Source organism: Cololabis saira, chromosome 8, assembly GCF_033807715.1.
Source record: "Cololabis saira isolate AMF1-May2022 chromosome 8, fColSai1.1, whole genome shotgun sequence".
NCBI classification, from domain to species: Eukaryota; Metazoa; Chordata; class Actinopteri; order Beloniformes; family Belonidae; genus Cololabis; species Cololabis saira.
Genome location: NC_084594.1, coordinates 21,192,972 through 21,210,639, shown reverse-complemented (window position 1 = coordinate 21,210,639; position 17,668 = coordinate 21,192,972). Strand labels below are relative to the sequence as shown.

General features: G+C 40.9%; 1 protein-coding gene across 9 annotated transcripts in view; it reads left to right on the top strand.

Annotated features, from left to right (window-relative positions):
• The window catches only part of cacna1da (calcium channel, voltage-dependent, L type, alpha 1D subunit, a), an 81,749-nt gene that overhangs the window by 41,771 nt on the left and 22,310 nt on the right, over nt 1–17,668 (top strand). For 4 of the 9 annotated variants that reach the window (XM_061727161.1, XM_061727159.1, XM_061727158.1 and 1 more), the window contains exons 10-30: nt 644–718; nt 2,253–2,340; nt 2,451–2,477; nt 2,925–3,085; nt 3,447–3,672; nt 4,569–4,776; nt 7,207–7,327; nt 9,314–9,401; nt 9,518–9,545; nt 9,635–9,789; nt 9,875–10,004; nt 12,659–12,718; nt 12,797–12,856; nt 14,196–14,302; nt 14,504–14,591; nt 14,684–14,791; nt 14,895–14,947; nt 15,043–15,189; nt 15,351–15,552; nt 16,955–17,113; nt 17,380–17,490. In XM_061727161.1, the coding sequence (XP_061583145.1) occupies nt 644–718; nt 2,253–2,340; nt 2,451–2,477; nt 2,925–3,085; nt 3,447–3,672; nt 4,569–4,776; nt 7,207–7,327; nt 9,314–9,401; nt 9,518–9,545; nt 9,635–9,789; nt 9,875–10,004; nt 12,659–12,718; nt 12,797–12,856; nt 14,196–14,302; nt 14,504–14,591; nt 14,684–14,791; nt 14,895–14,947; nt 15,043–15,189; nt 15,351–15,552; nt 16,955–17,113; nt 17,380–17,490 (2,402 nt within the window). The remainder of the gene's footprint in view (nt 1–643; nt 719–2,252; nt 2,341–2,450; nt 2,478–2,924; nt 3,086–3,446; nt 3,673–4,568; nt 4,777–7,206; nt 7,328–9,313; nt 9,402–9,517; nt 9,546–9,634; nt 9,790–9,874; nt 10,005–12,658; nt 12,719–12,796; nt 12,857–14,195; nt 14,303–14,503; nt 14,592–14,683; nt 14,792–14,894; nt 14,948–15,042; nt 15,190–15,350; nt 15,553–16,954; nt 17,114–17,379; nt 17,491–17,668) is intronic. The other 5 variants (XM_061727155.1, XM_061727163.1, XM_061727160.1 and 2 more) reach the window with 5 other exon arrangements.

Here is a 17,668-nt window from a genome sequence, read left to right as displayed (position 1 = left end):
GGCTAGTTTAATCTTCATATACGGTGTGAGTCAGAGAAAAGCAAAGCTCCCTCGAAAGCCCTGCTACACCTTATATAAGTTATCCACTTTTTTTTTTAAATAAGCCATGCAGAGTACAGACTAGATGGTCTGCAACTGCTTCTCCACAGTTTTAATGTTGGATCTTTTCTCATTTTTACATGTTCTCCATCTGCTATTGCTTCTCCCACATGTCTTTTCTCCTCTCTTATACAGTATATTTACTCTACAATTTTCATCGGCAACATTACCATGAAGTTAGTTAAAGCTTCTGTGTTAAGAGATTTAGGGTTTTTTCTTCCAACATCCATCCTGACTTTCACTGTCTGTGGAGAATATGTGAGTCCCAGCTAACATGATGACATGTTAGCGCAGGTTTTCATCACATGCAGATGCTTCCTGTGACTAACAGCTCTCCGTCTTGTTCTTCTGCCCTCCTCAGTGTCTGCTGGCCCCTGCTGCTCTCTTTGTTGGATATTGATATTTTGAATACTGTTGTTGTCCTGTGGTGCTTGTCTGCTCTTACCTGTTTTAATAGCAGCCCATTGTCGCCCCTCCCTCCCCCATGTCCCTCCGCTGTGCCGTTGTGTCTGAATGCATGGGCTTGCATGCATTGCACATGAAGGGGTGACTCTGGCTGACCTCACTGAGAAGAAGAAGGGAAGGTTTGGGTGGTTCAGCCAGTCGTCCGACACTCATGGTAAATCCTGTGGTTTTCCCTCCAGTTTTCCCTCTCTAGGATTTGTGCCTATATATATGTCTGTGTGTGTGTGTGTTGTTTTGATGCTCTAATTGGTCTAAAGAAGAAAATGTGCCTTTTTTTTTTGTCAAAATAATAGTACCAGGTTTATATTAATAATATTTTTTATTAAAAAGGGATGGTTCTTTTTTAAAATATACATTTTCTGAGTGAAAATGTACTCATGTTTTTCAGATGTACATTTATGATAGCGTAGAAAAGTTAGTCTTGAAAGACGAGCTAGAAAAATCTTATATAAAAAATGTTTCTCTCCTATACTTGTGACCTCAGAAATGGCTATTTAAAAAGTTTTGGCAAACTATGCAGTACTGTGAGGTAATTTCAGGAAACAATCACATTTTTATACTAATATTTAATGTTTATTTTAATGCCAGTTTTATATCATAACCCTTCTTAAAATCTCGTAATTCACCCAACATTTTAGGCTACATTTATTGGCTATAAATACAAGGAGCAAAATTTAAAAAATAGAAAATAAAATCTGTTGGGATTTTTTTTTAACAAAAGTTGCACATAACAGCTGAGGATGTTGATTTAACAAGGTGACCTCGTTAAACGTGTGCATGTGCAGTGTTATGTTACTATGTTGTCACTTTTTTTACTCATTAAGTCAAATGTTGCAGTATTTTCTCCCTTTGTTGTTTCTTCATCTGAGGTCTCAAGGACCAATTTTATGGTTTTTGATTTAGTTTTTTTTAATTGCAATTACGAAACTTCATGGTTCACTCAATAAACGATACTCATTTGCAATCGAAACACTGCTGTCCTTGTTAGCGGCAACACACGGCTAACCTCCCATGCCCCATTTAAAAAAGCAAGGCCTAAGTATGAATATAGGAAACAGGGCTAAACCCAGATCAGGACTCCAGCAGTCAGCACTATTTTCAGCGCTTAGAGCTGTCTGACAGCTCAGGAATCAAAGCTAACACGTCTACATAAGCTAAGCAGGAGCACGCTCCCTCACACGAATTAAAGAGCAGAGACGTTTCACGTAGCTAATCATCATCTGTCTGCACAGACAGCCCCGCTGAAGTGGAACTTGGAGAGTAGCATTTCAGAGACAGTTTGGGGAGCCCTCCTCTCCTCTCTTGACTGCCCTCTTCCTGCCTGTTCTTCATGGGTGAAATCAGTGAGCCCTGGTAGAGCAGCTGTCCACGCTACTGTCCAGTGTCAGCTTCCTTTTCATCTCTTGGTAAATGATACAGATGATGACAGGCGAGACACAGCACACCTCCCCTCTTTAAAGTTCTTTAGGAGTTGCTTTGGCAACTTAATCCACAATCAAACAAGTCAGGCTTATACGCATTTAATGTTTAGTAATCTTTACATGAGGGGAGCCAGCTCTATTTCACTTATTTTTTTCACATGTCTTCCCTTTGGGATGCATTGCACATTGTCTTTCTGAAGAATCTTTCTTCACTGCAAAGTTCACATGGTTACAGTTTGTAAACGTCTGCTTTATTTGCCGCCGCAGCGAGTGTCCCGGCCAGCGAGACGGAATCTGTGAACACCGAGAACCAGAACGGGGAGGATGAAAAAACGCCCTGCTGCGGGCCTCTGTGGTGAGCACGTGCAGCTCAAGATCTGTGCTTTTAAGACACTTTATCTATCAGGGCTTCTTGCGAAGTCGAGCTGCATTCATAAAATTTGATTTTTTTTTTCTTTCTTCCAGTCAAAAAATTTCAAAGTCAAAGTTCAGGTTGGTACTTTGTGTGTGATATCTCTTTATAGTATGTATATGTTTGGTTATGAGTTTTTGTGCTTGGCTTTCATTTTTCTCCATGGCGCCTTTACTGGGGATGATAAATGAAAGGCTTTCATAAGATCAGCATGTACCATAAAGTATTTTTAGAGAACAGGCTTACTCAGGGGTTTTCAGCTCATTTACTGTACAGCATGACTTGCAAAATTATAAATTCATGCATTTCCCCCATGCCCCCCCCACCCCTCCCATACTTTACTGCAATATTATTCCTAACGGACACACATTTTTTTAGAGTTGCTTGAAAACATGGTGGTTAATCTCTGTTTTAGCATTGCTGTACTAATGTCCTTCAGACTGCATCTTGTGTTCTTTTAAACCGAGTTTAAAAACAAATTGTCCCACTAACATCATTCTTTCTGCTGAATTTGTGTCCTCCTGCAGTCGGCGCTGGCGCCGCTGGAACAGGTTCTGCCGCAGGAAATGTCGTTTAGCCGTCAAGTCGGTGCCTTTCTATTGGCTGGTCATCATACTGGTGTTCCTCAACACCCTCACCATATCATCCGAGCATTATAACCAGCCCATGTGGCTGACACAAGTACAGGGTACGATTAAAACCACAGTATGAAAATGAACCGTATAATTTATCCTATGGATTTGAAAGATCATCAGATACAGGTCCAGTTAGATAGCATTGAGAAAGAAAAGAAAAAGAACAGACGGCTTCACAAAAAAATTCAATTTCTAAATGTGAAAGACATGGTAAATGCTTTGTTCAGTGCACTTTTGCATAATGTTTTAAAATGTCATTCACGCAGTAACTATGTAGTTGTGCAGACTTGCTGATTGTCCATCTTTTATAAATAAACTAATTTCCATAGTGCTGTACAATTTTTATCTCAGCCTTCTCTAAGGTGTCAGCCTAAACATTTTATTCAGTATTTTATCCTTTTTTCTGTCATTCAGATGTGGCCAACAAGGTGCTGTTAGCCCTGTTCACGTGTGAAATGTTGGTGAAGATGTACAGTCTTGGGCTTCAGGCTTATTTTGTGTCCCTGTTCAACCGCTTTGACTGCTTCGTGGTGTGTGGAGGAATCACCGAGACCATTCTGGTGGAGCTGCAAATCATGTCTCCCCTCGGGATCTCTGTGTTCCGCTGCGTCCGCCTGCTGAGGATCTTCAAGGTCACACGGTAAGATTGTTGTCGTGTACGTGCAAAGGTTTGTGTGCATGTTCTCACTGCACACTACAGTCATAGGAAAAATAAAACCACACTCTTCAATTCTGAGCGTCTGAAGGCCCTTATACGCAGTACTTTTCACATTTTAGCCAGTATTCTGTACAGTTGTGTGTGTGTGTGTGTGTGTGCAGAACCCTTTTGTTGCACCACTGTTATGGTGTGGGAGGTAGTAACAGTGGCTAAAAAGCTAGGAGGCAAGCCCTGCGTGTGACACACCGCTCCCACCAACAGCGCGCCCATTCTGTGGTGTTGACATGATGTGTGCAGTCATGCATTGGTTCAGACGTACATTTGGTTGGTTGGAATATCCAAAGGGGAATGGCTTCTTTTTTCTTTTTTCTTTTTGCAAATATGGTGCAACTTCTCCATGTAAAGGACATGTAAAGGAATTAGCGCTTGGGTTTTCTGCATCCTCTCTGGGCCATTGCATGAGTGTGTGTGTGTGTGTGGGGGGGGGGGGCTTCGTTCTTGTTGGATTGACCGCTGTCTTGAATGTTTTCCAACTGTGAATTATAACTATTCACAGCTAAATGGCCAGTAACAACTGTTTCTCTAAGACCATTCCTGACGTCTTTTTCAGTGGCATTCAATGTTTACATAAGTCAGACCTGCTGACAGACAACCTTGTGCATTTTATAAGCAGTAAGGGTTTGCTTAATTTTCAGCCCACTACTATTTACCCACCTTTAATGTCTGACAAGGACCTGATGAATGTTATATTTGATATTTATACATAAAACCACACTTGACAGAGAGAGTACTTTCTTCTTCCTAATGAGTGTGTGTGTGGTATTCAGTGAATATATATCATATTTTACTCTCTTGCCCCCGCCCACTGTTCCTTGCAGACACTGGCAGTCTCTGAGTAACCTGGTGGCATCTCTGCTCAACTCCATGAAGTCTATTGCTTCCCTGCTGCTGCTGCTCTTCCTCTTCATCATCATCTTCTCGTTGTTGGGAATGCAGGTGTTTGGAGGAAAGTTCAACTTCGACGAGACACAGACTAAGAGGAGTACCTTTGACAACTTCCCCCAAGCCCTTATCACTGTGTTTCAGGTATCGAGACTGTGATTTACATTTTAAAACATGATTTCAAACGAATCAGATCCTAAGAACAAGTGGCAAACATCAAGTATGGAGCGATTACGACTCTCTGCTCGAGAAAATATGAGGCAGACAAAAGACAAGGGAAACTGGTCACTGAAACAGATCAGCTGGCCAGGCAAAGACACTTAAAGGGGACATATTATGGCATTTAATGTATTTTAAAAAGGCCTTGAATGTCTTAAAAACAATCTAAAGCTTGTTTTTTCTACATAAATCAGAAATTCAGCCTTTGGGCCATGTCTGTAGTTTTACCGCTTCTAAAGCCTTTTTCTGTGCTTCATTCTGAGGTGAGGGGGGGTTATGATAATGAGGCTCTGTGCTGATTGGCTGCTTGAATGACGTGTAGCAGGGGAGGGAACAAAGCGTCGCTCCGGGGAGAAGAGCAGCGGCTGCGTAGCAAAGCGTGTCCACGGTTCTGCGTTAAATCGACGCGTACCCTACGCCGTAGGCTCTGCGTTGGTGTAACGCGGAACCATAAATCAGCCTTTAGTCACCTCGTCTTCAGATAGGAAGATTTTTATTTAATAGAATTTAATTCTAAACAGTTACACCATAGTTCTTTACTCCAATTCCTCAAGACAAATGAATCATGTTAACTGTAAAGAAATCACAACACTGAATTTTCACAAATGGCAACTTTATTGTTAAAAAATAAAACATAAGTTGTATATAAATAACATGTATGCACTATTGCTGGCTCAAGGAAGGACCGTGCGTCTTCTGGAGGTGTCGTTGAACAGCTTCAGGTGCTTGGAAGATCTGAAACTATAAACAGAAATAAATGTATTACGGTACCCGCCGGGGCTCCTCATCAGTCCGGTCCGTGAGCAGCTCCGGTACTCCGGAGCTGAGCTAATACTTAACCCATGCAAAGATCATACTCATAGACAAATATAAATAACATAAAAAAATAACGTCACTTACCACTGACTCGTGTGCAGTTGCCGGGTCCGTACAGCTGGCACTGATCCTTTTATGAGGGTGAATGTCGATGCAAAACCTCATTTCTACTGTCCCTAGCTGTGGAAACAGCCAGCGCTTCTGAACAATGGCGGAGCTCCAGCCGGCTGAGTTAGTTGTGGGCGTGGTTTCAGCAGCGGAGGCCGAACCTCTGCGCCTATGGTGACGTCACCATAGGCGCAGATTCAGAATGGCTCAAAAAGGTCACGTGACACTGGAAGATTCAGCGGGCGGGGGGAACAGACCTTGCAGATTTTCATGGGATTTTATCTTCCCTGTGTTGGCAGGGTGAGGGGAGAGCACTTTATATATGTTAAAACAAGAAAAAACGTGTTTTTCATAATAGGTCCCCTTTAACTCCAAAACTTCAATTCAGATGCGTCATGCGTCAAACATATTCAAGTTAGACTAATCTCCAGATACTTGTCTTTGATTAGGAGGAAAGGTTTGAGAATTAAATGCCTTTTTTCACAAGCTGAAACAATAATGTGTCGTTGACATGTTGAGTTCCTATTTTTTTCGTTTGTCAAATGGCCACATCTTACAGGGTGAGTTTGCTCAGTTGCTCCTTTTACAACCACAAATTTTCATCTTCTTTTCATATCAACTTGTTTTACGCCTCCTATATGAGGTTTGCCTCATCTGAGATCTGCACCACACCTTTGAGCCACCATGCAGACATAAAGTTGAACTCGAATGACTGTAACATCTGAAACACTTCAAACGTATGAGTGAGCATGAGTGAGCATACCGTACCGTTTGTTAGTTTCACTCTCAAGAACTAAATTTGTTTCTCTGCAAGATGTCAACAGACAGCTGGTACTCTTCCTTCCTTCAAGGACAATCGCATTATAAGTGAAACACTGCAGCAAAGACAGGAATACATAATTTAACAGTCATTTAGAGGGAAATACAGAATCAAAAATCATAATTGCTCCATCACATACTAGCTCAATAAACTTACCTGTGAATGCATCTTAAGAAAAACTGTATAAATTAGCAACTTTACAATGTGTAATATGGATGTGTACAGTATGTGTAATGTAATGTGTAATGTGTCATATGGACTTTGTCAAGAGCCTTTTCCAACGATTTCCTGAGATCTGGGCATCACAAAAACGGGATTTCAAAATATTTCATAAACTAACTGCATTGATCAGTGATAGCCCATCCTGCATGCGTAAATGTTGGTGAAGGTGAAGAATCAAATTGTAAAAGAAACAGCAGCTGTACTGACTTCAGATCAGTTCGGTAATATAAACCTACCAAGGGAAATTATGCAGTCATGGCGAGTCAGTCAGTCAGTACAATGAAGTCAGTGTTGAAAAAAGTGACCCCGTTTTCTGCCTCGTGTTTTGGTTTTCTAATGAATAGTTTTGCTGTTGTTGCATCTCTCACAAGATAATGTCATCTATTTAGATACTGACTGGAGAAGACTGGAATGCTGTAATGTATGATGGGATCATGGCATATGGAGGCCCTTCTTCCACTGGGATGATCGTGTGCTTTTACTTCATCATCCTCTTCATCTGTGGAAACTGTATCCCCACTCATAATGACACAACTGAGACTACTCCAGACATGATGATTGTTTAATTAGGGCCCGAGCACCTTCAGTGCGAAGGCCCTATTGTATCTGTAGGAATTATTCTTCTTCTTCTTATTGTTCTGACAAAAGGAAGGCCTTTTTGCCCCCCTAAACGTGCCCAAAAAGTCACCAAATTTTGCATGCAAGTCAGGCCTGGCGAAAAATTTGATATTTAATGGTTTGCATTAATGGGCGTGGCAAAATGGCTCAACAGCGCCCCCTTGAAAACTTTGTGCCTCAAGCCCCACAATGCGGTTTGTCGTACATGCACGAAAATCGGTACACACCTGTATCATGGGACAACTTAAAGAAAAGTCTCTTGGCGTCATGCCCGAAACCGAACAGGATGTCGGCCATTTTGAATTAATCGTGTCATTTTGGCGAAATTTATGCCATTCCTTCGGCAGTTAATACGGCCCGAACCGTAACGTGCCCCCAAGTGTGTTATACATCAAAACGTACATCTCCCTCCTCCGACACCACGCATTACTTTTCTCTTTCAAAAGCGTTACCGTGGCGACGCTAGACGCCAAAAAGCGTGCCCACCCTTCATCAGATTGGTTCAGACAGAAAAAACTTTGCGCCTCAAGCCCCATAATACGGTTTGACGTACATGAACGAAAATCGGTACACACCTGTATCATGTCTTTACTTAAAGAAAAGTCTCTTGGCGCCGTGGCCGAAACCGAACAGGAAGTCGGCCATTTTGAACATTCTGAATTAATCGCGTAATTTTGGAGCAATATATGCCATTCCTTCGAGAATTAATACGGCCCGAACCGTATCGTGAACCCAGATGTGTTATACATCAAAATGTGCGTCTCCATCCTGCGACTACACGCATTACTTTTCTCTTTCAAAAGTGTTACCGTGGCGACGCTAGACGCCAACAAGCGCACCCCCCCTTCATCTGATTGGTCCATATTTGATAGTTCCCCAAAAGGCACCAAATTTTGCATGCAAGCCAGGCCTGGTGATAATTTTGATATTTCATGGTTTACATTAATGGGCGTGGCAAAATGGCTCAACAGCGCCCCCCGGAAAACTTTGTGCCTCAAGCCCCACAATACGGTTTGATGTACATGCACGAAAATCGCTACACACCTGTATCATGGCACAACTTAAAGAAAAGTCTCTTGGCGCCATGGCCAAAACCGAACAGGAAGTCGGCCATTTTGAAATCTGATTGGTCCATATTTGATAGTTCTCCAAAAGTCACCAAATTTTACATGCAAGACAGACTTGGCGATAAATTTGATATTTCATGGTTTGCATTCATGGGCGTGGCCTAACGGCTCAACAGCGCCCCCTAGAATACTTTTCTCTGCCATAACTTTTGAATGGTTTGACATAGGAAGTCGTGGGTGGTGTCATGGGACTCTGTAATGAGTCCTTAAGCTTCGTTAGCCTTAATTAGCCCCGCCCCTTCTTCTGATTGGTTGTCCCGATTTTCTGCTATAACTTTGGAATGGTTTGACATAGAGAGTCCTGGGTGGTGTCATCAGATTCTTTTTGGAGCCCTTGACCTTCATTGGCTTAAATTAGCCCTGCCCCTTCTTCTGATTGGTTGTCCCTTTTTTCTGCTATAACTTTTGAATGGTTTGACATAGGAAGTCGTGGGTGGTGTCATGGGACTCTGTAATGAGTCCTTAAGCTTCGTTGGCCTTAATTAGCCCCGCCCCTTCTTCTGATTGGTTGTCCCGATTTTCTGCTATAACTTTTCAATGGTTTGACATAGAGAGTCGTGGGTGGTGTCATTTCTGATACTTATGGGGGGCGGTGGCCGTGAGTGCGAGGGCCCGTTCATCGCTGCTTGCAGCTTTAATTATATATTGTACTCTCTTGTAAAGAAGGGTCCATAACATGTGGTCATAGTTGGTTTTTGGATGTTTTGTACTTTAAAATGAGTTATTCTCTGCTTAGCACGTATTCACTCAGATATCCTCCTGAATGTCTTCTTGGCTATCGCTGTGGACAACTTGGCAGATGCCGAGTCCCTCAACACGGATGAGGGAGACAAAAAAGAGTAAAGACCTGAAGTTCCATTAAAACTTTCTGTGAAAACCATTACTGTACACATTCACTCTAAAATGCTCAAACTTCCTCTTTAGGATTTATAAAATATATCTTTGTTCATTACAGTGACAAAAAAGAGGATGAAAAAGAGAAGGTATTCTTTCATTTCATTCAACCACATGACCAGATAAAGTAACTTATCTCTAGCTTGATATACACTTCACATTTTTACTTTCCATTAAGGAGGAAGAGGAGGAAAATGAGGATAACGCAGGAGATGAGGAGGACCCAGAGGTCCCATCGGGCCCTCGGCCGGCCATCTCTGAGCTGGTGAAGAAGGAAAAGATCATCCCCATCCCAGAGGGCAGCGCCTTTTTCATCTTCAGCAACACCAACCCGTAAGACTCATTCATGTACTGTCCTAAAACCGGAAGCAGGTCGTGTCTCCTGTCACACTGTTGTTTTAATCCCTTTTCCCTCCAGGATCCGTGTGTTTTGCCACCGACTCATTAATCACCATATATTCACCAACCTCATCTTGGTGTTCATCATGCTCAGCTCTGTCTCGCTCGCTGCTGAGGATCCGATTCGAAACTTTTCAGCCCGCAACATTGTAAGTTTACAAATGTTACAAAGAATTGTTTCACAATTTAAACAATCTGTGTTGCAAAAGCAAGTGAGTGAGGTAAATGAACTTTAAGTAATGCTTTTGAATGACTTTACTCGTAAGGTCTTATCCAGTTAAGTGTCCAGTAATACTAAATTGATTTAAAGGAAAATTCTGAATTATTTAACCTGGGCCTTTATGTTACATTTCGTAATCCGTCCATTGTTAATATGAGCACCGGTATGCTACCATGCTTACTTACCTTTCCTTACTGGCACCTCTACATTATGCTGTTGCTTTTTACGGCTTCCTGGTCGTGGCATCCTCTCCCAGATTGAGTCCAATTTCCAGACGGAGAAATGTGGCCTTGTGCAAAAAATATTTTTTTAAATGCCTTGATTTTACTTTAAAATGAAATAATTTGATGAAGCAGAAATTGATAATGTCAAAATCCGACATTGCTTTTCATTTGTGGTTCAGCAGAATTATTTATGAAAACAGACCAATGAAACTGACCTGAAGAAATGTGTTTGTACCTCTTGAAAAGTTTGACAATAATTTAGTGACAAGTTAAACTAAAGTCTGATATTAGCTGTTATTGCAAAGTGGACGTTGGGTTAAACTGGCTGTTTGGAGGGTGAAAAGTTTTCAGTTTGCTGTTTGGTATCATGGTGTTCACCACGCTGATCATGGTGCAGAGAAAGGAGACTTGTCTGAGGAGATCAGAAAGAACATTATAGACAAGCATGTTAAAGGTAAAGGCAAGAAGTCCATCTCCAATAAGCTTCATGTACTGTGACTACAGCCCCAAATTTCTGTCAGATGTTTATGGGCCTTGGTGAATTCCAAGGTCCAGGTTAATCAGTGTCAGAGCACACCATCCAGTGTTGTTTGAGGAAAAAATGGTCATCCGAGGAGGACTCCATTGTTGAAAGCAAATCATTAAAAAACTAGAGTGGAATTTGCCAAAATGCTTGTTGCCTAGCTACAAGGCTTCTGGGACAGTTTCTTTTAGGCAGATGAGATAAAAATGGAGGGTTCTGAAAAGTCACATCAGCTCCACATTCATGGACGCAAAAAAATGAAGCACTCGAAGAAGAGAAGGCTGTAGCTACTGTGAAACATGGAGGAGGCTCGGTTATGTTCTGGAGCTGCTTTGCTGCGTCTAGAATAGAGTGTCTGTGCAGGACAGATTGACATCTGAGCTAAATCCTATTGCACATCTGACAAAAAGCTGAAACATGATATTTGGAGTTGGCATACTTTAAATCATACATTTTCTTATGAGGAGTGGACCAAAATATGTGTCTACACAAGTGTCATTAAGAGTTGTGTAAATGTACTTGAGTGCAGTGATTGACCCAAAAGATGTGCATTTTCCGAGGCCAGTTATATTAGTTTGTTGCTTACATTATTCTGTTGGACCACAGTTTAACAATAATACCTGATTTTCTTTAGTTGATTTTCAGTATATTATTTTCTATGATCACTTTTGTCATTATCAGGCTATTTGAGTGACCATTATGGGTTTTTCTTTCTTTAAATGGATATCAACAATTTGTCCTACACATCTATGTTTTCTACATAAACACAGAAGCATTTTTTCTGAACTAATAAGAAAACCTAAAGCTATAACTTTTATGCGATTATTTCTGATAGGATGCCATTTCATTTAAATTATAACACCTGATGATCTGTTTTGTTTGTACAAATTTTGCATCCTGAATCTTAAAATTTAAGGAGAGCGTAGCAGATAGAGGGAAGTCTGCTTTTTTATATATATTTTTTTTATTATTTATTTTTTTAATTATCCACACATATGATTGATCCGCAGGACTGTATTTATGACATGGATGTAGCTTCTGTGACAATGCGTTGATTTGTGATGCCTCAAGTTCAGCCTTTTATCTTCACATCTCAGATGTGGAAGCTACAGTGCATTTCTTTCTTGATTCACACAGGTATCCACTATACTATCGTTAAGATTACATTTGCTTTGGTAGACGAACTTTACAGTTTAATTTCAAATCAAACAAAGATTTTTCCAGCAAGGACACCAGGATAAGTCTTTGAAGATACAGTATGTGATGGCCACATTTATAGAAGAATGATGTTCCTTTATTTTAAAATGTGGCCACGCCGGAAAGTTGTTTTTCAGTTGTCGGCACATATGCTCATGATTTAAAGTCTACAAAGGTAGTAAAATCAGACTATCTTTGTGGTAGATCACCATCAGTGTATTTTTAGCTTCAGTTTTTCCCAAAACTGGAGTTTTAAGGAGTCTTTAAAGAGTGAATAGTTCACAGATTTAAGCCACTTACTTCATAATTAAGATGTGTCTATTGCCTTTGAATTAATTTCAGTGTTATAAAAAATTTACAGCTTCAAGGCTCCTGAGGTACAGATACTAATCAATATTTTTTTTTAGATAAAGCATTGAAATAAAAGAATAAGACATTTTAGTGAATCCTCATACATTGTAATTCACTGAGAGGAAATTATTACTGTTAACATTCATGAAGAGAGTGACTTGATCCTTTACAACTCTCCTTAGAAAACACTTTACTTATTTTTGACCTTTCTTTCATCATAATTTACAAATGATGTTTGAAGCTGCACAATGACCTGTCTTTGTTAAACATCTACATTGCTTTTTGCAGATACTTGGTTACTTTGACTATGCTTTCACCGCTATCTTTACTGTTGAGATCGTTTTGAAGGTAAATTTCCTGTGTCCCCTGTCCGTGCTGTCACTAACCACATCCCAGTAACACTTGAAACGTCTCGTTGCCTTCCAGGTCCTAGGCTATGCAGATTATGTCTTCACTAGTATGTTTACATTTGAGATCGTGTTGAAGGTAACCCGTTAGAACGACGACGAGAGCCTTGCTGCATTATCTCCTTGTGTGTCACCTGCCACTCAGTACAACCTGGCTTGTTTGTTTCCTTTCTCTTTTTTCATTTTTTCTATACAGCACCTCTTTTAAAAAAAGCAAACAACAATGATTCTAGCCACTTTGTTTTTGCATACACCAATTAAGAAAAGATTTGTCCAAATTTCGTTGATCTAAGAACTCCTGTTGGGGGAAGGAAACATCACATTGACATTGCATTATACTCACACGGGTGTCACGTCATTCAGGCAGTCATCTCTGAAATGATTTTAGTGATGCAAATGTGGAAAACATGATGCAACCCCTCTGTGCGATGCAACTAAATTTAATGGGCTACTCAGACACTGTCGAGGCATTGACTGAAGTTGATTTTGAGGTCAGGGCGGTGTTCGAAATTGTAACGCCAGCTCCAGTCACAGCTGACTCCATGCCTCTCGTACTGACTGCTCTTCAGATTACTCATAAAAGAGGGGGCAAAACCAACCATGTTCCCGTTGAGCATGGTTCAGTCTGCTTTCCATGACTGACTGCATGTAAATGTGGCGTCACGTCTGCAGTTGTGTGGGGAGACAAAACCTTGAAGCTCATTATCGTTTGACCCTAAATTATCTAGTGCTCTCTGTTAGCGATCTCTTTTCATCCTCTGTCTGCAGGGCTTCACATTTACATGTACTCGGAAAATGATTCCTTTACTTTCATTATTTAAAGAAGAGTTATTTTTGGCTGGTTTTTACTTCTGTGCTTGCTGACTTCTGAAGTTTTAATTGGGAGCTGCCTTCCCTTTTTTCTGAACTATTAAAGAGCATAACGGAATGTGCTTTAGAATGACGGCCCACATGAATGTGACAGTAAGGCCATTTCTACTTTCCAATCGCTATATCCAGAGCTCTTGCAGGTGGTAAATATCCCGGGCGTCACGGCAACAAAATGCATGTTTTATTGCCTCATCCCATAGTAGATTGTGAAATGAATGGCTTACTACTACATTCATGTAGTTAAAGGCCGTGGGGGTGGCGATGGTACAGTAGCTTTAGGCTCCTGTTTCATTGCTCTGAGCTCGCCACCCCAAATCAGAGTGATCTACAAGAGTGTGGAGAGGTGTGTGTGCGTGTTTTACTGCAAGGTAGCGAGTGCTGAGAATATGTTTTGATGTTTGTAAAATGCTTGTACAGGCTGTGTGTGTGTGTGTGTGTGTGGTGTGTGTGAAATATGCTGTTTAGGACTTCATTTGTGTGTGTCTTGTGTGTGTTTGACAAAAAAGAGGTGTTTTTTCCTCCTTCAATGCCTTCTGCTCCTCCCTCAGATGACAACATATGGAGCTTTTCTCCATAAAGGAGCATTCTGCAGGAATTATTTTAACCTCCTCGATCTGTTGGTGGTTGGAGTTTCCCTTGTTTCCTTTGGCATTCAGTGAGTACAAGAAAAGCACGATCAATCCTCATACTTGCTGTAACAACGGCACAGTTTTTACTGTTTTGACCGAAAAGTTGTGGAAATCTTAAAGACTCAGGAACTATAACTGAAACTGCTCCTTAAACGCTGCAAAGTTTCGATGTCATAACAGTTAGTGTTTTGTTTTTTTTAATGCATCTATTTAACTACACCCTTCAGGTCCTCAGCCATCTCTGTGGTGAAGATTCTTCGAGTCCTTCGAGTGCTTCGACCCCTCAGGGCCATCAACAGAGCCAAAGGCCTGAAGGTGGAAACTCTAAACCTTCTTCAGCTTGTACACAGTAAATACCGCAATGTCAGACTCGCCCTAAACAACATTTGGCTCCCCGTCTCTTACAGCATGTCGTGCAGTGCGTGTTTGTGGCAATCAGAACTATTGGTAACATCATGATCGTCACGACTCTGCTTCAGTTCATGTTCGCCTGTATAGGAGTGCAGCTGTTTAAGGTCAGCAGCATGAATCTTGAAAAAGAGACACTTTTACATTTTCTGAAGGTGAATAATTTGAAAATGAATAATCATAATGAGCTTATTTTGTTTTCCTGTACAGGGAAAGTTCTATCGCTGCACAGATGAAGCCAAGTCCAACTCAGAAGAGTGCAAGTTAGTCTATTTCTCTTGTTCCTGTACAGCAAACTGCTTGAATTCATCACCGTTTGATGGTGCTCACCTCTGTGCAATTTGTAACTTTCTCTTAGAGGCACCTACATTGTTTATAAGGATGGAGACGTGAATCAGCCAGCCATCCAAAGACGAATGTGGCACAACAGTGACTTTAACTTTGACAACGTCCTCATGGCTATGATGGCTTTGTTCACAGTGTCTACTTTTGAAGGCTGGCCCTCGTAAGTATCAGTTGTTTTACTTAAACACTTTAAATGATAGCATGAAAATGATTTATCCTTTTTTAAATCTCTCTTACTCAACCCAAAGAGCTCAAAGTGCACTCATAAAGACCTTCCAGTGTCCTGAACCAAATGCAGGCATTGTCCTCGTGTCTCCTCAGGTTGCTGTACAAAGCCATCGATTCCAACAGAGAGAACCTCGGTCCCATTTACAACTACCGGGTGGAAATTTCCATCTTCTTCATCATCTACATCATCATCATCGCTTTCTTTATGATGAACATCTTCGTAGGTTTTGTGATCGTCACATTTCAGGAGCAGGGAGAGAAAGAGTACAAAAACTGTGAACTCGACAAGAACCAGGTGTGAATCATCAAAAATGCTTCTTAAAAATCAAACCTCTTCATGAAATGTCTTTTATATATGAGTTATCTAACTATAGAAAGGTTGGTGGACTAAGGGCCCGATTTACTAAGATCCTAAATAAAGAGTACTAAATTGCGTGTGCACTGAAAAAGTTTGCACGTGCTGTTGTTGTGTGTTTTGCGGGTGATGAACTAAGAATGCTCGCGCAATTGATAACAGGCGCAATCCGCAGTATTTAAATGAGGTGTTGCGCGTCTTACGGTTTGCGCCATGGAGAGTCTGGATGGAAAGCAGGATCGCAAGCGCAAAATGAAATTTGACGCGGTGGAGTTAGAAATATTAGTGGAAGAGGCAAATAAACACATTCATGAACTACAGCAAAGAAATTTAAACATTACCAAAAGTGTTGTGCCGTATTCAGCACCCCTGCCGTGAAAAGCACCCCCTCGTCGACATATATTATCCACAGATCTCTTATTCACGAGTAAATGTCAAAAAGGACTAAATGCTCATGTTTAATTTACTACAAATGACAACGTACACACAATGACAAAAATTATATTCTCATTCTGTGTCACGTTCTGTTTAGCGTCCAGTTTTGTGTTAATGATTCATGTTTACCGGTAAATGCGCTCATGGATTCCACAATAGTCATACTTTCCCACAATCACAGTCACAGATAACAAAAATCGGGTAAATGGTTATTGATGTCATTAATTAATAGCCTGCATACTGTGTTGTCTTCCATACTATTTGTAAATATATATAATATAAACTCCTAAGTATGTGTTTATGTGAGTGTGTATGAGGGGGTGCTTTTCACGGCAGGGGTGATGAATACGGCACAACACCACAATAACAGCAGCCATCGGTGCGTAATGCTGGGCAGATTAGCACCTTCCTTTCGAACGTATTAAATACAGACGCAATCACAATCCCCGCAATTACTTTCGGGCTTGGTAAATCTCATTGCGTGTGGTAAATGAACTTATTTGCATTTTCCCCTCCCAGTATTTAGCGCTTTCTGGCGGGTACGCCCCATATTGATTATTCATCAGGGCAAAAGTACTAAATGAACAGCGTGTGCTATTTTGCTCATTTGAGAGGTGCAGTCCTCTTTGCACGCTGTTAGTAGATCGGCTTGCACATTGGTTTGCGGGTGATGTCAAGTTTGCACACGGTTTTACGCACGCAAACCTTTAGTAAATCAGGCCCTAAGTGTCTTATATAACAACGCTATGTTTGTTTTAGTAATACAATCCAATTCAAAGCCAAACACTGTCAGCAACCATTGTTACTGTTGTTTACAGCTGCGTTGTGGTCTTGGTTGGCTTCAACTAAGAGCGTCAGGAGTGGCTGTAACGCAGCATTTAAACCCATTTTGTGTGTTTCTCTGCAGCGCCAATGCGTTGAGTACGCTCTTAAAGCACGTCCACTTAGGAGGTACATCCCAAAAAACCCCTACCAGTACAAGTTCTGGTATGTGGTAAACTCCACTGGTTTTGAGTACATCATGTTTGTGCTCATCATGCTCAACACACTCTGCCTGGCTGTACAGGTAAGAAGTCAAGTCATCACATGCCTGAAATCTTTCAGCCCTGTCAGCCAAATACATCTCTGTTCAAAACAATTTCACTTCTTACTGTGGTGAATATTATAAGGTGTATTAGTAAAACAATAACCTGTCTGCCATAAGTGAAATGGTGCAATTCATTTTGACTTTGGCAGTGCATGTTGGCAGTATAGCAAAATATTTACTTGTCCTTCATTGCTGTAATTGTTTTTTTCTTTATTTTAACCACTCCTCTCCATCTTTTGCTGCAGCACTATGGCCAGTCAGCGCTTTTTAACTACGTAATGGACATTCTCAATATGGTCTTCACTACTGTATTTACTGTGGAAATGTTTCTGAAACTCATCGCTTTCAAACCCAGGGTGAGTGTCTTCCCATACACACAATAAACGAATAAAAACAAGATGCCTACATGATACACACAGCTGTTATAGGCTGAACAACGACAGTCTTTGACAACCTTTAACAACTAACATAAATGTTAAACAAACTTGTCAATATAGTGTCTTTGCAAAGGAAAAGAGTAGCACAGTTTTGTCA